Here is a 22,168-nt window from a genome sequence, read left to right on the forward strand (position 1 = left end):
ATTGAAAATCCATCTTTCCATGTTCATTTGGCTACTATGTGTTGTCTCAGTGAATGTGAATGTGTGTTTATAACTTGACATGTCTCTCAATATTTAAAGTATTGTTCATTCAAAGGTTAAATTGTACCTAAAACCCTCTTTAAAGCCAAATTTATCTTATTGGTTAAGTAGAACATCGGCAGGCAGAGCCACAGTTCACCTAGAAGAATAGAATAGCTTTGAATCTTAAACCCGGAGCGGCCAATCACAGCCAAGTCATAGACACACCTACTGCCCCTCTTCTAACAGTATGAACGCAAGTAGAGAAATAATCTGATTCAGAGAATATTTTCAGATATGTTGTGATTTTGTGTCAAGGATGATAAAGTACATGGAAGTTAGATTTATTCCACTTTGGGACTTTAAATTTTGATGGTTGATATTTTAAGCATATTTGGGATTGTTTTAATTAGTGTGTATGTTATTGTGACGTGAATGATTTCCTCAACAAATAAAGCTTAACTAACATGCAGCTCAGCATTACAGGCACCCAAAAGCAGCATAATATTGTCAGTTTAGTCACAATTTATGCACAACACAATCAGTCTTTAAGTTAGTTTATGGATGTAAAACTGTTGAAGGGAGAATGGATTTCCTCACAACACACACAACTCTAAGGAGCTGACCGACTAATGCAGGATCAGAGTCAAATAAGATGGAACATTTTTAGCCCTGCTGTTGGACGTGCTATGTCTGTCCACCACATTACTTCAGACCAAAATATCTCAGCAACTACTGGATGGATTGTGATGAAATTTAGTATTCAATCCACAGAAGACGAATCCCAACAACTTTGTTTATCCCCTGACTTTTCCTCTACTGCCCATGGATGATGTATTAAGGAGAACTGGATTTACTGTGTGCAATTTTATTTGAGTGTCCAAATTCTGGGTGTGAAATGTATGCACTACTACTAACCAAGCACTTTATTAGGAAAACCTGTGCAATCAAATACAACAGGTTTGCTTTTTTCTATTTTTACGAAGCTTATAGATTTTCAGTTTTGTTGACATTGTCATTTACCCCCCATGACAAAATATGAGGAACACTTTTCAATATAATGCACTCCAGTACACCACCGACCCCCAACACGACTTCAATAATGACGTAGAATTATCACCTTTCTGTAAATGTCAACAACAACTGAAAGCATATACACTTCATAAAAGTAGAATTTATGGCAGAGATGTTGTACTGGATTGCATTAGATTGCACGGGTGTTCCTAATAAAGTTCTCAGTGAGTGTATAGTCCCCTCAATAATTACCACAATGGAACATCTCCCTGAAACTGGCTTAGGACAGGGCCTATGTGTAGTCCTTGGTCTAGCCGAACAAGCGGAGGTCCCTCCAGGGTATAACTTTGTACATGACAATCTTTTTACTTCACTTAGCCACCTTGATGAAATGACACAACGAGGTTATGGATTTCCTGGCTCTCTGAGACAGTGCTGCCTGCATGATGTCCTTTTCACAGGTGTGAGGAATTTCCAAAAAATGCCTTGCAGAAGCTCTGAGGTACTTACACAGGGGAAAAGGTACTGGTACGGTGGAAGGATAACAATGTTGTAAGCATGGCAGTCAAAGCTGCTGAGAAGTATTCTGAGGTTCCTGTAACAAAGTTCCACATGTGTATCCTCACATACAACCAAAACATCTGCATGATCTTCAGGTGTCAACATACTGGGCTACATTAAGGTCAAAGAAGTGGTGGTGCTGTTGATGCTGTGAATGATGCTGATGCTGCGTAGCTCTGTCAGGTACTACAACTGTCACTGGTTGGTTGTGTGACCCATTCCACTTTATCAGAAACTTGGCTCACTAGCAAAATATCTGACAATGAAATTAAACTTACAAACTATACCCTGTACAGAGTTGACAGAGCAGTAAGGGTGGTGATGTAGCCACATATGTGTCCCCTAATCTGGTTTCTGAGTTAATTATCCTTGATATTGAGCCTTTACATTTTGAGTGTATTTTTATAAAGGTAACTCTGTATATGAATGAGTACGTAACTATTGGAAACAACCTCCCTCTGCACCTGTTGAATCCTTTAACTGTATGTTTTCTACTATCAATTCTATTAATTCTATTGTCTTATTATTTACTGTATATACTGATATATACTGGGGTTTTTTTTGGGGGGGGGGCACCATCTTCACACATACAAAAAAATGTATTACTACAAAATCATCTCAGTCTAATCACTTTCATTTTCACATGTTGAGTCCTTTTAATACAGGTTACCAACGGCTTCCACTGTGACACATATGTGAAGCCAGTTTTAACTTTCACCTCCAGCAAAAATAAACTTGATTACATTACAGCCTCACACATTACAGTCACTATCACTGCTGTATGCTCTGTCTTGTTTTAGCATGGAGGGTCAGTTTCTCAGTATGTTTTTCTGTTTTTCTTAAAGCTCACTTTTCTTTTCAAATCATGATGAATTTGCTTCCCTCATCCAATTTCCTTTCATCAGATTTGAATTAAATTACCAAATTAATCATATTTAACAACATTTGAAGCCATTCTCCCAATCCAGAGCTTAAACACATGCAATATGTCCAGACAGACATTATTTCCAAAACATACTGAGGCTTCTTATGTTTCTACTGTGTCATACATACACTGGGAAATTCAGAGTCTCTGTTTCACCTGACCTGCAACTATTTGGACTACACATGATAACTTGTCAGCGGGGGGGAATGTTCAAATAAACAAACAGCACTTTTGCCCTTTTGTTATGGGGGTTTTCAGTTGGCTCTGGTCCTTGAGGACTCTATTTATTTTTGTTTAGGAAAGTAAATAGTTTCCATCCAGTTGTCAAAAGCTCAGCATGGAGCCAATTCTGAGTAGGTCTCTGTTTTCATGACTGGTTTGATCTTGGTGGAATTTCAGTGATGAGCTACAATTATTATTACTACTGCAATTTATGCTATTTCACAAATGTCTTCTTTAATAGATATTATTTTGAGACATTCTTCATTTTATATTGATATGTGTTTTGATTGACAGTGGAAATTAATTAAGCTGCCGCATATTGCTATGCCTCTTTGTGAAGCTTTCCCATGCACAGACGTAGCTTCTCCTTACAACATTGAATGCTTGAACACAGTGACCAGACCACACGCTTCAACGACTTTGTTGAGTATATTTCAACATGGCAAAATTCCTGATTAGACAATGTGATGTGTTCATACAGGGAAATGCAATTAAGCATGCTCATCAATGCAGCCTATGTCTGTAGAGGTTACATAATCAGTGGCACAAACACAAAAGCCTGGTTAAGCATCTCACCACTCATCTGTAAAGACCTTTCACAGAACAGTCTAACACAGTATCTATAACCAAGACTTTAATCTGGTAGTTTGGTCCCCTGAAATTGAAATGTCACCCTCTTTGACATGTTTTTTTTCAATTCAGTTCATTGGTTTTGCCTTTGTGAGAGAGTGCATGTGACTCTCATTTATGGATGATTTGTGGATGCAAATCCTCTGGAAATCCTCTGGAGACCTGTTAGATGAAGCTCCTGGTGTATGGAAGCAAAGGAAGGCCATAGCATTGATATTTTACCATCTCTCTGAATTTTTCTGAAATTTCCAGTGGGTAACTTATGTGCAATTTCAAAAACCTAATTTTGAGAGCCCTCCAAAAAAAGTTTTTTGAAATGGCTAAAATCTGAAATTACCTTCTCTCAATTCAAATATGGGAATTCAAATGAAATAAATTCAGATAAATGGTGTTCAGTGTCATACAATTCAACACCAAGTATTCAGTGGTTATTACATTTCACAATTATGCACTGATAAACGTTTAATGATTATGGCCTTTATTTGCTTCCATACTACAAATTCCTGATCAACAGGCTGAACTGAAAATATTAATAATATCTGACTTACATTTTTTTTAAGAGAGAGTTAGAGTTTAGAGTTTATCACTACTCAGATAATACAGTCCTGCACTGACCCAGCTGTAGTCACTTTTTCCTTCCATACTCATAAACACTGGAAATTTCTAATTGATGCCATGATACAATGAGCTCTATAAAAAGTGAGAGCAGCAGACAAATCATTAACATGCATGAAGCTGTTAAAGCACTTTAAGAAATTAGATAAAGCTGATTCAGTGCTGCGTGGGAATTTTATTTCTTTCCATTTATTCAGCTGTTGAATCATCAGAGAATGAGACTGTGTACTGAATACAAATATGAGAATATTTAAGCATAAAATGTTGAGAATGAATCATAAGATATCCATTTAACAGTTATTCTCAGTTAAAACTGATGCATATGATACCTCAGTGTCATTATCATAGATCTTTTGTTTTACATTTTCAATTTCTGTACATTATAGAAACACATTTTAACATCATTTCAATGTCACAAGAGACATCTGTGAGTGTTAGAAAAATAAACTTTTTCGGGTTGCTTCATTAGAACACAGAGGAGAGGAAAAAATCACTAAAAGGATAAATTCACAGCACAACTAAATCACAGCTCTCTGATTTAGTTGAGGATACATCAGTTTGTAGAATTAGTGGTTAAATAAATAAATAAATGCTAGACAATTCATGAACTGACTGACAGGACAATTGTCTTTGGCCACATCATCACAGAATAGACTCCAGGGTGGCCCCCAAAATCAGCAAATTTTCATGAAAAAAAATAAACATTACAAGTATGAAGAAACATTCAAATATCATACAAATATGGGTAAGACGTCAGACAGAATATTACTGTATATGTCCACATTTGCAATATTACAAGTAGGACTGGAGCAACAAAACAACCGTAAAGTGTACAAATATTACAAACACTATACAATTGAAGAGTTCAAGCAGTGCAAACAGTTCACAAACATGTAAATACCCACACTGAACAAGCGTAACTGCAGTGAAGTTAATGGCATAACAGCTTTCAGCTGGATTTGTTTAGAAAGCGTATTACTGAGTTCCTGTTTCTTTGTGTTAAGTAGTCAGGGCAGAGTGGGCAAATGACAGTCTCAAGGTTGATCTACTGCTGGGCTGTGAAAAGGTAACTGCAGGCTGAAATTATAGCAACAAAGAGCAACAAAGCAGCAACATAAATCCTCGTATACATGATGATTACAGGTTTGTGCTACATGTGATGCTGCCACATTTTAACAGACTAAACTGTTTCAATGTCAGAACTACTAGAGTGTGTTAAAGCAAAAAAAACCCAAAAACATTTCATCCTTCAAAAGTAGAAATTTAGAAATGAATGAATTAATAATTGTTATCAGTAATCATACTGTACCCTTTACTAATTTATTAACACTTTAATAATATTAATTCTTGTTAATAACCCAAACATTTAATGCAAATATGTGAAAAACTGCACAAATAATACACAAACCTGGCTAAAATATTACAAAATAGGCCTCTCTCTAGGCAGACATTTTGACTTGTTCATAGCAGGAACAAGATTAAAGCCGTGCTTCCTCTGTGAGGCTGCACTTTGGCACAGTGGTACGTTGATCATGCTAACATGCTCACAATGACAATGCTAAATTTTGATGTTTAGCAGGTATAACGTTTGCGAGTTTAGTGCGTTAGCATGTCAATATTTGCTAAGCACTTAACACAAAGTACAGCTGATGGGAGTGTTACAATGTGTTTTTCTGTTGTGTTATTTAAGCCTAATAAAGGACCTCACTTAGGTTTCGCATCTGTAAAATGGAAGAAAAGTGGCACAGCTGAAAATTTTGCTTGTTTCATTTCACGCAGCACATATTCAGAGCCAGAGGCACTAAATATGGGAGAAGGAAAAGTACAAATAACAGCTGATTTATCACCGTAGACTGACCAACTTCAGCAGATGAACATTGCATCTTAAATTTAACATCTGAGAAAAGCAGGTGTAAAATCTGCACATCAGTTTTAGCCGAAAAACACAGAGAGAGACTGTAGCAGAGAGAAACAGTGAGAGCAAATTCAGAGATGCATTATAGTTATTTTTAGTGGAGCTCTCTGCTCAGCACCACAAAACAAGACAGGAGAGCAGTAATGTTACAGCCTGTGCTTTTTCACACAACTTTACTTTTCTACTTCCCATATTTTCCTCCTGCTTATTTTTTCTGACATTTAATGGCTCATAGCAGCTCCAGTGTGAACCGCACAGTAGACTGACTTTTCTTTTTTTTATCAGTTTACAGAAGTGATCATCAAAGGCATTTAAAAGTTTTACCAAAAAGCATTCAATCACTCATCTTTTTGTTGAGCTGATAATATCAGGCTATTTAATACAGTCTTCATCTTGCAGGATGATGGACACTTGGAGTCCCAAAAGTGTCTTTTCTTCAACCAATATTCCAAGTTCAGGACCAGAAAACTTTAGTTTCACGCTCCACTCCTTTCCAGACATGCGTAAACACGTCAAAACAACCTGACATCAGGTCTTATTTAGCAGCACTTCATGCAAATTGAGATGACCTGTGCCTGGGCTCATACACTTGTCTAACTAATTACCCTGCTAACCTGCAAAAGTGCAGTGATGCAAAATGTGCTCCTGATGGTAATTTGCAACAAGCTTAGTAAATATCCCCCTAAGTCTGCATATAACAAACACATCATGTAACACAGATCATGTAACAGATAATTACAATCAGCCCTCTTAGTTTTCATGTCAGCAGTGTGTAAAATGATGCACAACTGTGTTTGCATGTGTATTATTCAGTAACACTGAACTTTGAGTTTTGCAGTGTTATGATAACAAAGGAAAGGCTTTCCTATTCAGCTACTGCTTGTTACTCATGAACAGTATAAATGATCAAAGGATTTAACAGGATGCATGCTGGGAGCTGGAGTTTGCTGCTCAATCTCCCAGAGATGCATCCAGATAGAAACTCATTAATTTACAAAATCAGCAACATAGACCCTGATTCATTTCTGAGTCTCCAATGAATCGACTCAGGACCAGAATTTTTGGTTGATGGCTGTCCACAGTTTAGCTACACTGCCTTAAAATCACGAATTGCCTCTCCCTGCATGAACACTGTTAACCACGTTCATATAGAGACAGGCAGGGAGTCTCTCGCAGGTTTATTGTCCAAGATGATGGGATCGTTCTTGGGCGAAGACCCCCAGCAGGTGTACACCGGCCTGCTGTGGACACGGTTGCTGCTGGTGTGCGTGCCTTTGCCTTTGCTCTTGCTCTTCCGGTGAGTTCTGTCCTGAGACAAACCAAAGGTCTTTTGGATGCAGCCTCTTTCCTGGAGCTGGATGTGGATGGGATACGCGGCTTGGTGGCCCGTAGCGATGTGGACACCTACTCGATTCCCCCCCAGCTTTGGCCATAAAGAAAGAAGAAGGCAGCACAGCTCCCGCTGGAAAGTCTTGTTGAAGTAGAAGTAGATGAACGGGTTGTAGACATGGGAGCTTTTGGCAAATAGAGCCGGGAAAACAAAGCCCTCAGGAGCCATGTACCAGTTCTCGTTATGGAAAATGAAGAGGAAGGACACAACAGCGTACGGGGCCCAGGCAATCACAAAGCCCAGGCTGATGCAGAAAAACATCTAGAGGAGGAAGTCATAAAAGATTACTTACTACACTGGATATAATTCAGCCCTGTAAAACAGAAACTTGATGAGAGGAATGAATCATTTCTTCTTAGTAACAGAGGGGTGGAGTCACACACAGCATATGTTTCCTGGGAAACTATCCACTTTAGAAAAACAAAAGCAATAATCATGTGGTCAAGCAGCTTAAAGTTTTTTTGTGAATAATCATTTCCAAAAAAAAGACAGCATTGATCATGTGTTTAAACATGTTTCACAAGTTTCAAAATACAGTTGAAAATGACGTAAGTATGCTTATTATCAGCTGTAAAGCAGGAAGCATTGTGACTACTAACACTTCTGATGCATTAACGCCTCAAGCAGAAATACGGGTACAGTCATTGCTGTACAAAAGTGTGACCGTGACATTTATTTTTTTCCTGTGTTACTCTAATATTTATTTTGTTACCATGAGAATTACTAGATAATTTCACCTCTGCAGGCTTCTAAAAATATAACAGGAAAACAAAATCACTCTCTGGTGGACACACTCTCTCGTAAACAGCAGACACACGTAACCAGTGGAGATGAGTCACATTTCTTTGTTTAAATGGTGACGATAATTGGTGACAATTCACTACTTTTGTAATTAGTAAGGGATCTTTATCAAAAATTTGGTTATATGTTTAAAAAAAGAATGTATTGAAAAAGAATTGTATATAATTATAATCCTAAAATATGAATATTGGTGTCTGCCTCAAAAATCTAGAATCAGTCGGGCTTTAACACACATTCAAATAACTACAAATATGAGCCTGAAAAGTCTCTTATGCACACATTGTCACATTTCTTGTTTGGAAAGAGGGTCTATTACAATATAACAGCAGGAAATGACCTTCAACCTCAAGAGTTTGTAAGTATAAAGGAAAACTTTAGTTACTAACACTTGAAAATACAAGTATGGAGAAATGCCTCCTCTATACTCAGGTCAAGAAATTCAGTTAACATGCAAAGCGACTTCCAGAGGTATGCTCTGAACAGTCCTAGCTGGTGCCTCATCAGGCCCCACCAAACTCTAATCTCGTCTAAATGAATGAGCACATTGTGAAGCAGGATGAGGATCATCCGCGCTGTGCTTCAGATCACAGAAGATGAACTGTTTCTCTAGCAGATCATCATGTTCAGGAGTCTATTACTTAACACACTTGAATGTTAATGGATGGACTGTAGGAAACTGTAAGTTAAGATCTGTTACTCTGCATACTTTGAAACTGGACATAATTTCACTGAATGAGAAGCATCTGTCTGATGATTAAGTAATCGACCTGGAAGGTTATACAATATATGGTTTGGTTATAAAACATGTTAATGGGTTTGGCTTTTGTGTTAAGAATGATCTCTTGGATCTATACAGATGTGATTTTATAGACAAACAGGTGGATGATATTCTAGCTTTGAAATTTCTACATTTCAAATCAGTACATACGTTGAAAATCAAAATTAACCACCGCTCACTGTAATGACTTTACTGTGACTTTATTAAGAGCGAACGACGCGTTTCGCCTGTAGCTTCTTCAGGTTCACTCAGTACAGCTGCTGAGTACTCACAGGTGTGATAAATACATCTGAGTCACATGACTAATTAGGATATACGGATATACGTTTGTTGTTTTCAGCTGCTACCTGCAACCTCAAAAATCAGTATGGGGAGAGGATGCCACGTTTTTCTTTAATCATATTTTAAGTCAAATTTTACATATGTTCAGGAGTTGAGGCAATTTTTGTCTGTGGAGATTTCAACAGCAGGTGCTTCTGATGATTAAAAGAAGTGGATGAGATGACCCCTAGAGCCTCCTTGGATGGATCTGTAAGCAATGGGGATCAATGATTTAATTTTTAAAAGAACCAAAGTTATGTATTGTTAATGGAAGGATATGCTCTTTGAATCATAATTATACATCTGTATCTGTGAAGGGTAAAGCTGTGCTTGACTATATACTGGAACTATATGACTGCTTACAAACTTGTGACTCCTTTGAAGTATTAGCTCCAAACCAATTAATTAAATTTGCAAACTGTATGCATCTAATTGGAGAAAGAGGTAGAATTCCAGATTATTCTTTATTGTTGTTATTTTTTTAATAAAGACTGATGCTCTTTATTATGCAGCTCTTCAGGAGAGTGATTTGATTTATAATTCTGTTTTAGAGAACCAGAAGATCTAGATAGGTAGCTTTTGGTAGCTTTTTCAAATTGATAAAAGAAGAAATAGAAGTTGACAATAAAGAAGGAGACAACCGTAATCCTAAAAGGAAGTTATTTATTAAGAAACCTTATTGGAATAAGGAATTAAAAGAATATGGCAGTCTATGTATAAAGCTGAAAACAGAGGGAACTCCTTCACTGCGACAGCCCTAATCATATGCATGCTTTATTGACTTTCAGAAGGCTTTTGATATGATCAATAGGGATTTTTAGACTTATTGAGTATGGAGTGAATGGACAACTCTACAGAGCTTTAAAGGCTCTATACAGCAAGTCCATAGAAACTGGTTCCCAACCTCATCAGGGGTGAAACAATGTGATGCTTTGTCCCCCACATTGTTTGCAATTTATACATATGATTTGGCCAAAGAAATTAAATCTTTAAATTGTGGCTAATGTGTGGAAGGGAAATGATAAGTACTCTTCTGTATGCAGACGACATAGTTTTATTATCGCCAGGAGTAGGATACGTGTTTCCAAACATACTCTAAACTGTTTCAAGCTTGTGTGTGTCCTGTGCTTGATTATACTGCCAGGGTCTCTATGTGTGAATTAGTGCAAAACAGTGCTAAAAGATATTTCCTGGGCGTGTGCAAATATGCACTAAAGTTGGCTTAGTGGGTGACATGGGATGGGAATCATGTGAGGCTCGATGCAAGATATGTATAGCTCAGTTATGGAATCAGTTACTATCAGTTACTAATCATAACCCTACCGGCACAAAAGAAGAGAGTTTTGTTTGCCAGATTAACAGCAGCAAAAAAGAACCTGGTCATGAGATGGTCACCTCCCCAAAAACTTAGCACATTTCACTGGAAACTGTTATTTTGCAAAGTATTATCATCTGAAGTTATCCAAGCATTGATGAAGGCTGCTAATGAACTCAGTTGAAGAAATTGGAGGGCAAAGGAGAGGAGGAGGGTACAGTTCCTTTAACACATTGTTTTTCCATCTGGGAGACTGGCCAGTGGATTTCAAGATAGATAGTAGACATGCTGTTTACAGTATATTTAAATATCTGTGTACAAATCGATTAAATGGCAGCTTGGCAGCTATAGTTTATGGTTTTGTTTTCTTTTGGGGGTTTCTTTTTTGTTTGTTTGTTTGTTTCTGGGGGAGTCCTCAGTTTATTTGTTTTTTCTTTTCTTTTTCTCTTCACAGCTAAGTGGTATAGGGAATAAGGGGGTGGGATGGTACACGCTGCTTTTGTCTGTCGAGTTGTTTTGGTAATGTAAAGACCCTGGACAGAGATGTTGATACCTGACTGAGTTTTTGATTCATATTGAGTGTATATTCTTTGCATAACAAGTCCTTTTGTGTTGTGTATCCTGTACCCCACATGGGGAGAAACAAGCAATAAAAAAGTTGGTCACAAAAAAAAAAAGAAATTCATTTGACAGAAATGCCAGAGAGGTTTAGTCATGGCAAAGACCAAAGTCCTTCATGCCTCACTAATCTTACAGAGCCTACAAACTCATTAGTTATGAATTGTCCTATATCAAAATGTTAAACCCAGAGGAGTGACGGATTACCACCCAACCACTCTCTGATAAACAAGCTGTGAGCCACAAGAGCTTCATATTGCTCAGAGGTTGTCGTACAGATTGAATCATACAATCAAATAGAAAAATGCAAAGTGCCTTTTCCTCGAAACTGACTTGAGTCACCTAACACAGTGAATACAGAATCAGTGGAGCTACAGATGGGTAATGAGTGGGCAAAAATGATAAATGCATGATGAGTATGAATTAATTGTGTATGACAGTGCTCTCCTCAACCACTGATTGACTGATTGAATTTATTTGATGATCAAAAATGCATAATGATTCTGCACAACAATAGCTTTTCAGAATGTAATCAGGCCTATATATAGTTACCTAGAAACCATCTTCTCACTTTGGAGATGTGCTCTGATGTGATCAAATTTAAACTTGAGGGAAGATTATTCCAGCAGGATGAAGATGTATTTTTATCGTCAAAGTTGAAAACCAAAACAATATATAATTTGTTGAGCTACCTCTTGTAAAACAGCTGTGAGTGTCTTTAATCAGTGCAAAAGAATTTCATAAATTCATTAAAGTAAAATCCTATATTCCATGGTATTAAATACTTTCTGTTGATCCAGCAAAACCACATATCTTTCACATAACCATCATCAAAATATCAAATGACATTTCAAAACAAGTGTGAAATTATTTGAATTTTTTGTCTGCATGTTCAGGTTTTCAACACATCACAACTATATGAAGGGATAGAGGAGAGTGTCCCAGGGATTACTATTGGTACTGAAGAAAATGTCTAAACATGATTAGTATAAGTCTGAGGTTATGAGTGTTTTTTTCTGATTTCTAGGCAGAGTTATAATGAAAATCATGATTTTGTCGTTGAGTTACTGAGCCGACATTAAAGTTTAAGACACTGCATCTTACACTGTAATGTCAACACAACTAATCGACTGAGTGAAAAAAGTGGTCCACTTAATTGTTTGTGAAATCAGTGCTACAGTACTGCTATCACTAGAAAGAGTAAGTCACTCTGGAGTCTGTGTGTTCAGATTTAAGAACTTACACCCAAGAGCAACGTGTGCAACAACTAAGACACAAAAGACTTTTGACTTGACATTAAGGTTTTGAAACCCAAAAAACTTTTTTAAGAGATATGATATGCACTGACAGCAAGGCTGTTTGAAGTCTTTTGAGTCCAAATAAAGTCTAAAGTCTTGTCAAAACAAGTCTCCAACCAAGACTGAAGTCCTTCAGGGCAAGTCCAACGCCATGTCAAGTCAAAAGTCTTAAACAGGATTAGAGCTTCAAATATTAGTTGTCAACTATTAAATTAATCACCAACTATTTTGATAATTGATTCATTGTTCAGAGTCATTTTTTCAGAAAGTTATGTCCAAATTCTCTGGTTCCAGCTTGTCAAACATGAATATTTCCTGGTTTCTCTATGACAATAAATTGAATGTCTTTGGGTTGTGGACTGTTTGGGACAAAACAAGACATTTGAGGACGTCATCTTGGGCTTTGGTAAACAGAGATTGACATTTTTCACCATTTTCTGACAGTTTATAGACCAAATAATGAATCAATTAATCGAGAAAATAATCAACAGATTAATCGATAATGAAAATACTCGTTAGTTGCAGCCCTAAACAGGATTCAAAACCTTAGACATGAAAGTTTTTGCTTTCAGGTCTCAAGTCAAGTCTTTGGGGAGTGAAGTCCAAGTCAAGTCTCAAGTCTTTAGTTTTGTCTGTGGGGTCCACATCTCTCACTGACACTTGATTATTTGCAGGACGCTACAAATATCTGACTTTTCTCTCACCACTGAGCTCACCATGGAGAGTCGTTTCTCGGTGTGGCGCAGGTTGTTGCGGATGCCTCTTGCACACAGTGAGTAGGAGAAGCGGGACACCTTGTAGAGGATCTGACACTGGGACACCACAATAAGCAAGACAGGAACCAGTGTGAAGCAGACGAAGGAACAGATGACGTAGAAGGCGTCCTTCGCTGAGGTGTGATAACCCCTCCAGGCGATGGTGCAGGAAAGTCCGTAGGGCTCAGGGACGTACTCGCCCCAGCCGAACAGAGGGAAGCTGGACCACACCGCAGCCACGAGCCAGATGGCACAGCACGCTAACCGGATGTTGGCTCCTTCCAGCCACACAGCTGTAAGAAGGAACAAAAAGAAAAAACATGTTAGTGATCTGACAGTGTTAGTCCTGAGTCTCAGCTGATTTAATGCAGCAGGAAGAATACATGAATGGCTCGACATATTGGGAAATACACTGATTCACTTTCTTAAGGAGAATTAGATGAGAAGATCGATAACACTCTAATGTTTGAGAGCGGTACAGATCTTCTCATCTAACTCTCAGCAAGAAAATCGAATAAGTGTACTTCTCAAAATGTTGAACTATTCCTTTGAAAAACTTCTATAAAGCATTCATTCTGCTTTCATCTTTGTCTGTACTGCATGTTCTTAATAATGATCCTGATATTCTGAACAATTTCATAGCTGTTTGCTGGTTTTAAGGTAAATAATTTCCCCCCAAAAGTCTGTTATATGAAAAGCTGCAGTATATGATGAGGGAAAAACAAAACCAGACAAAGAGTTCTTAATTTCTTGGTGAAAAAAAGTGATGCATCATCAGTACTGGGGCTGCAACTAACGATTATTTTGATTATCGATTAATCTGAATCATTTTTTCAATTAATCAATGAATTGTTTTGTCTTTAAAATGTCTGAAAAATAGTGAAAATGCCTGTTAGAGACATTTTCAGGTGTCTTGTTTTGGCCAACAGTCCAAAACCCAAAGATATTCAGTTTGTCATCACGTATGAAAAAGAAAAGTGTTAAATTGTCACATTTGAGAAACCAGCAAATTGTTGGCGTTTTTGCTTAAAAAGTGAGTAAAATAGATCAACTAATTGATTGACTAAACATTGCAGTCTAATCAGAACTGTAAACATTGTGCTCTATTAATCATACATGCGCTAAAAACATCCTTAATGAGGCCACCTGTGCACATGTAGACACACCACGCAACGATTAAAGATTTTTGTGACATCTTTTGTACAAACAATTCTAAAAATCGTTACTGCAGCATAAAGCAACAATGCACTCTGATGTCATTTCTGACATCTCATCTCAATAAAAGGAAGAAAAATTAAGAAAAAAGGGTGAAAATCTGCGTATAAAAATGTTAGAATGTCCATTGTGACAAAATCCACCCAGGCCATAAAGACATATTGTGAAATTTTGAGGTAGTTTGGGTTCATTTGGACCACGTCCATTCTAGGAGGTTATGCAAAACTCACTGCCTTACTGTTTCATCTACCCATAAAACATACTGTACTGAGCATGATTTAGAGCCTTTATGGATAGCCTTTGATGAGGATTATTTGCTGTATTACTAACAATAAAACAAGATTCAGCTGTCCTTAAAAATGAAAGCCATTTCTCTGCCTTATCCTTTCATCTCCATCACTTCAAGCAAAGTCCTTGAACTGCCCCCAACCAGTGAACAGGTCCTACCATAAACCAAGCTGTAGCATGTCTTCAGGTAGCGGATGATGCTGATGGCGGTGATGGTGAACATGCCACACAGGCCGAAGATGTAGCAGCCGAGGCCGTAGTAAACACAGGTGATGTTTTCTCCCAGCCATGCGTGGTGGAAGGACGACAGAATGGAGAGCGGGTAGAAGCAGATGCAGCCCAGGAAGTCCACCACGGCCAGGTTGACACACAGCAGCTCAGTGTCCACCATCTTCTTCCTCCTGCGGTAACAGATCACCAGAACCAGCCCATTGCCCAGAACAGAGAGCAGAACTAGACAGAAGACCGAAGAAAAACAATAACTCTTTTTTCTCTAACTTAAAGCTGCATAAATTGATATTGAAAATGTACAATCAATATTTTCTATTGACCATTTGAGCATAGCGAAACAACCTGTAAACAAAACATTTAAAGTTGATATAGTTGTGTCTCTGTGTGAATGTATGAATGTGTCAGCAAACAGTTGCTTATTTACACATTTGTATTAACATTAGCATTCATTTGAAGTTGTGTTTCTGTCCACCTGATCAATCTAAGTCCAATATTCCATTTTCTTTTAGCTCTGTTTCGGACTCTACCAACTCTTGAAGGAAATAACTAACTCTTTAATTGCTCAATGCTCCACTGTGTTCACTGGTTAATTGCCAACTTTGTTGATGACAAAGTGAGAATGAACGAGAACAGTAAAGTTGTTGCCTGAAAACCAAAACAAGTTGAAAGATGCTAAAACTGAGAGTTTGCGAGTCAGGTTATATTCTCTCTGAGTTTGTCACTATGAGTGACCTCTTTCACATTATACACAGTCACTTGATCCATTGTTACTATAAAACTACTGATTAGCACTAATCAGGGTCTGAAAGGTGTGTAGAATTTAGTGGCATCTAGCGGTGAGGTTGCAGATTGCAACCAACTCCCTCCCCTGCCCTCAACCTCTCCTTCCAAGCATATAGGGGAACATACGGTGGCCGTGAAACTCTCAAAAAACACAAAAGTCCCTCCCTAGAGCCAGTGTTTGGTTTGTCCATCCTGGGCTACTGTAGAAACATGGCGGTACAACATTGTGGGCTCCATGGAAGAGGACCTGCTCCCTATGTAGATATAAAGAGCTCATTCTAAACTAATGAAAATATAACAATTCTTACTTTCAGGTGATTATACTCTAATTAAAACATACTTATGAATATTATATTCAATTTCTGCTAATAGATCTCTCTAAATCTTACACACTAGTCCTTTAAAACCTGCATTATCTGATTTTTTTTGGCCACTTGGAGGCAGTGCAACAAGCTGTAAACATAAAATCAACATATTGATATTGTGAATATGTTGGCAAATACTTGCCTATTTATACATCCAGATGCAACATTAGCATTCATACTGAGACAGGGTTTTGGCCACCTGTCGATGTATAGTACCAGTCAAAAGTTTGGAGAAAGTGTGTCCAAACTTTTGACTGGTACTGTAAGTCCAATATTTACTCTCCTTTTAATCTGTTTAATCTTCATCAACTCCAAAATGTGTCTCCTTAGCTGCTAAACGCTCCACTATGTTCTCCAGCTAGTCTAGCTAGCTAACGTTGTCTGTCTGCACCTGGATACGATGCTCTACTAGTGGTGAGAGTGAACCAGAACAGGTGTGGGCTGTAAGACCAAAACAACAAGAAGAGAGAGTCTAAAACACAACGTAGAACGGAGGAAACCTGCAGAGTTGGGTGATAATTCTCTTTGGGTTTGTCACTATGAGCGACCACTCACACATTACATTTAATTTAAATAAAGCTCCTTTAACATGCCACAAGTTACGTTTTCTTTTTGAAACATTATTCAAATATCTTCATTCAACTTTGACATTCGATTTTGCAAATATTGAAATTTTCCACCTTCGTTATGGATATTTTTTTTATGTATAAATCCCTTTCAGTTTGTCTTGGATCAAGAAACAAAACCTCTACTGTGACTGTAAAGTGTCTGACACCTCTGGCCACAAACAGGGCTGTTATTCAAAGAACAGTATTTAATTGCAGTAAACCTCCATGGTAACGAACTATATTCAGGAATGTGAGATATCACAGCTACCATGTCCCTTAATGACGACTGCTGGTGCTCACACCCCTCACCCCCAACACCTAAATCACCACACACACACACACACACACAGCTTCCTGAGTCAATCAGTGTTAAAATATCCCCCCAGTTAAATCTAAGCAGCAATTGTAAGCCAGGATTTCCTGACAAAAGGTCATTTTTCTTTATTCTCAATGTAATTTCCACAGGCGTGGAGGTTCCCATGGTTACTGCTACCAATATGCTTCCTTGCAAAACAATGTAACAGAGATTATACATACTTACATGATTTATATATCACAGCTTTGAATAAAGCCTGCATCAGTTTCAGCCCAAAAAAAACATAATTTTAATCTAGAAAACATCACTGTGATCAAATATTCTGGCGTTGAACAAAATCCCAAATATGGTAAAAATTTGTACCTTAACCCATGTGGAGAAACATACGTCTGTGGTACTTATGGAAAACAAGCCTTCATATTTAATGATGCATGATGGATGACAGATAACGTCTTTATCTTTATCGGCGAGGCACTTATAGAACACAGCAATCAGCAAAGAGGTAGTTAGGTTGGCAAGGGATGAGAATGCAGATTGAAGAATGAATCAATAAAGATTGCAGTGACATATTTCTGATTCTTCCAGGTGAGCAGGCAAGGCTAATAAACTCCCCTTGACTTCCTCGCCGAATGCATAGAACCAGGAAAGAGGAATGCGAGGAGAAAATGGTCAAATTATCAAACAGAGCCAATGACTAGTCTGTCAGTGTCTTCTCCCTAGACTTGTCTCTCAGCACAATGAGGCAATCAAACCCTGAATAATCTGGCCATACATTGCAATTGCTAACCCTGACAACTAATGCAATTCATATGAAAAATCATCCTCTACCCCAGCAGTTCTGTTGTTGTCTTGAGTAATGCCTGATTTATGTTCTATCCTGAGTAATCGGTCCATTCAAATGATAATTACAGCATTCATACAATGTGTATTGGGTATACATATGCTAAATTCAGTTTTCTGTAGATGAGATGGCCAGACTGCACAGCTTCTTCTGTGAAAGTGGCGGCATTAGATACATTCAATTTTATTAAAATTATGTTTGCAAATAAATGTCAAGTTGTGGTTTCAAGATCAGCTGACATCGGTTGCAACATTATATTGATGAATATTAATGTTGAGGTGCATAAAGGGCCAGTATAAGATAAATAAGGAGTTCCAATGGAGCCCCAGAATGTGAATATAGACCTGGAAATATGCATAGTATGGCCCCTTTAAGTAAATGACCTGAATAACTCGTCCACCAGTGTAAATTAAATAAGTTGCATTTAATTAACACATTACAAGCTTTGCTAAAGTGTGGTTACATTTCACTTATCAGAATGAGGGGGATGGAGATCAGGAAGTGGGAATACTGGAGAAGCAACATGTTGGCTACAATGTGATGCAGGAAGAGGAAGTGACCACTGATAAAGTCCTAGTCAAGTTGGCAAGAAATCAAATATTTTATGTGGATCTGTTAAAATCCATTGCAGAATTCTCCAGCTAAGTCCCAAAGAGGACGGAAGAAATAAATGTTAATCTTACTGAAAAAGGTCAACAAGTATGTCTATCCACTGTACTCTTGCTGTTATAAAAGTGTGTAGCTGTCCTTGGTGGCACTTGTTAAAAGCCCGGGGTTTGTATAGAAATGTGAAAGGTATGAAGTGTGTTAGGACTACCTGTATCTGAATTTAGATCTTTCTTTAGCAGAGCCAAACAATTTCGCTTTAATGCTCAGTATGGATTTGTTCCAGCCATTGAAAAATGCTATTTTATATCTATATAAATACATTTTAATTAGTATAAATGTCTTTTTGGACCTCTTGGTGGATGAGCTCTAAGATCTTTGGCAAGGTGTCGATTTAAGAGATAGTTTACCTCCTTCATAGGACGCCAAAGCCTCCAACTCAAAAAGTTGGATGTTTTGTTCGAGATACATTATATAAAGGTGAATATCAATCATGAAATATTTCTTCAGCCATATTATTATTATTATTATCTGGCTGTGTTACCATGGTGCTGAATTTACCAGGCTTTTGGATGGACAACAAGTTGGTACTGTGTCTAACAAAGGCATCACTGAAGCACAGCGCTGCCATGTCAGCTGACCCTTCTCTTAGAGGATACCTGTGAATACTCTGAATGACATTGAAAAACATGCAAGCCTTGTATCTCCGAGGTTAACTGTTGCCAGTACTTGCACAACACTGTTGTAACAGTCCACAGATGGATCAAGAGCAGACAGCTCACATAACTGGTTCATTGTTGTTACTCTCAGTTGAGTAAGACAAGAAAAAAAGGAAAATTTGGGACATTCGGTGATGTAGAACGACACTGCATCAGACTTTATGTATGAATTGCATTTTGTTTGTATTAAAGATGTTTTTTTGAGACAATTGAAAGTGTAACACTGTTTACACATCTTTGGATGAGAGATGCCTGAATAAAGTTTGGGAATTCTGACATACAGTCTAATGGATGTTTTTTAATTAGAATTTCAAAAACAACAGAGCCTGTGTGTTTTTGCAATATAATAATATAGTTTTCACATTCATCTGCTGAAAGTGGAGACTTGCTCACTGAAAATCTGAGTTTAACATGTGCACCTACGAGCAGGATTTGTGACATCACAACTAGTTTGGAGCCACTCGTGGTCCAGTATTCAACTTGTGGAAAGTGGAAACCTGAAGCCTCCAGAGCACAAACACTAGGAATCGACTTTTCAGTGAAGTAGGAGACATCTTGAGTCCAGCAGTTAAACTCTTGAAAGTAAAAATATTTGCATATTCATAGATTCTGGATTTGGATTAATAGATTTGGAAGTGGAAAAACCCCTATCAGACATTTCTGGAGGGGATCTTTAAGTTTCATTTAGATGCATTTGTTGTTATGCTAGTGTAATTAAATAAGTTTTGCTTTGTTTTCTGTTTTTTTAGTATAGTGTGAAGGTAAGTGCATTTTTCTCTCATGTCACAACAGTCATAGTGTAGAAATACCAAGAAAAGATCTATAGAACTCGCTGCCCAATCCCTCTCCTTCATATCTCCTCACCATGTCTCTGAATGCCTTATCAGTAAATAGATACACTGATTTTCTCGGTATATTAATGGACCACTTGCTGTGGGGGGAGGCTCAATATGGAAAACTGTTAGATAAACCGGGTTATCTGCAATTATTGGCAATTCACTCAATTGAAAATCTCAGAACTAAGGGAACATTCCTGTGAATGTGATAATATGATGATGCATATTGGATTTGTTGTATAGATTTGATGGTAGCACGATGTCACCAAGCCACCTGAAGTCCTGCATCAGTACTTTCTTTACTTCAAGGACAACAGTGAAAATAGGTTTTGGACTTATTTGTGTTATCCTTGACATCTTCCATGTTTATCTGACCTGTCGTCCTTTCACTGTGTCAAATAAATTACACTAAACTAAAAATGTGCCATGATCTTGAATTTCCATGACAACACAAGCCACTGCTGTTATTGATAATTCTGGTTTTCATGCAGTGTTGTCAGTTATGTTGTGTTATTTTCCAGCCTTTCGTTCAGGGGGCAAATTTTAATGTTTGGAAAATGGAATTTAAATTAGATTCAATCTTCACACTTCCAACTCTACATTTCCTCAATGATCGCTGTAAAGTTTCAGAAAGGATGCTCAAAGTCTGCTCTGCAGGTTTGACTGCAAGCTGACTGGATCAAAGACTGACTGGACTGTGACTGATTTGCACTTGTGACTTTTAATGGTATTTTCAATATTTGGGAGAAAGGAAGGGACAGTTAAAGGATGAGGCTGGTGATCTATATTTTCTTGTTTTCATCAAATCCTATAAAAAACAAAACAAAATGAACGATGCATAAGTCGGTGTGTCGATACTTTCCAGCCTCCGCTGCCTGTCTGTATCTTCCAGCTCCAAACACGGCTCACAAATCAATATTTTCATTTAGGGCTGCAACTAACGATTTTTTCCATCATCATTTAATCAGTTTAGTAGATTGTGCTGCCTTAATTTGAATTATACGGGAGCTGCTTTCTAGTTTAACGTGTATTGAGTCTAAATCCTACTTTTCTTATTTACAAAAAGTAGTATTATGTGCTTATTTCCACTAATTCCAAGGCAAATCCGTTTGTTTCAGGTATTTCAATAAAAGTAGAAAAAAAAATAATAAAAGAATGAATTAAAAGAATAATTCTGGATGCTTCAATATGTGTTTTAAATAGTCTTTTACAACAAGAGTGAATGTATTTGCTAGTGAACGAGAAAAACATTTGTTAAGCTATACGTGGCCGCACTTGTCAATGACAATGTCTTTAAATTCATATATTTTACGCACATGAACAGAGAGCAGATAAAGCCATGTACATACCGACAGAGAGTATAGCCAGTCCCACACATATGTCAGCAGCAGGGGTCAGTTTGGAGGTGAACACAGAGCTGGTCCGGTTGTCATCAGATGAGTTCAGAGGCATTGGTTGTTGCTGTTTCTGATGTTGCTGCTGCCGGCAAAAATCCGTACTACAGTTTCACACAGTGGAAGATATGTGCACGGAAGCTGACTTTTATGCAGGTGGGTGTATCACCATGGTTACTCAACACACGGGCCAGCCATGGTGTGATCTGATTCAAAAGGATTAATGCATCTCGCAGGAGGAAAGGTGTTCAAGCGACTGCTTCTCCGTTACAGGAGGTATGGAGTCCCAGAGACGACAAAAGTCACTGAGTGAAGCTGTGAGTGAAAAGATAAAACTGAGTGCACACATGAAAACAGCAAGTTAAACCATTAAAATCAATTGAATGTAAATCGTAAAAAATAAACACATTTTCAAAAATGCATTATGGTGTAGTTTCTTTTACTTAAAATTTGATTTAGTATATTTACTGACATTTTTTATTGAACTTTATTGACAATTTTCTGGTACAGTATACAGATCCTCTACAACTCAAAAAACATACACCAATATACTTATTTAAAAAAACAATAACTCCTCATCCACTTATGGTGAATGCATTAGCTTAAATATAAAGCAAGAACTCTCTGTCTGTTTGTCTGTATGTATGTATGTATGTATGTCCTTCGCATATGTCTTGAACCGTTCATCCAAATCTACTTCACACTTGGTGGATGTATTGCTGGGGACCCAAGAAAGTGCAGCCAAATTTAGTTCAATTTGAACATGTGA

General features: G+C 37.7%; 1 protein-coding gene across 1 annotated transcript; it reads right to left on the bottom strand.

The window, feature by feature from the left end:
* Nucleotides 1-3,811: 3,811 nt before the first annotated feature.
* opn8c (opsin 8, group member c) lies at nt 3,812-21,738 on the bottom strand. Its single transcript, XM_044377350.1, has 4 exons — nt 21,355-21,738; nt 14,860-15,153; nt 13,159-13,490; nt 3,812-7,572 (listed from the first exon to the last, which is right to left on the bottom strand). Exons 1-4 carry the CDS (start codon nt 21,455-21,457, stop codon nt 7,066-7,068), a joined length of 1,236 nt encoding a protein of 411 aa, XP_044233285.1. The 5' UTR covers nt 21,458-21,738; the 3' UTR covers nt 3,812-7,065.
* Nucleotides 21,739-22,168: the final 430 nt, after the last annotated feature.

The sequence above is a fragment of the Thunnus albacares genome, chromosome 16, assembly GCF_914725855.1.
Source record: "Thunnus albacares chromosome 16, fThuAlb1.1, whole genome shotgun sequence".
Taxonomy (NCBI): domain Eukaryota; kingdom Metazoa; phylum Chordata; class Actinopteri; order Scombriformes; family Scombridae; genus Thunnus; species Thunnus albacares.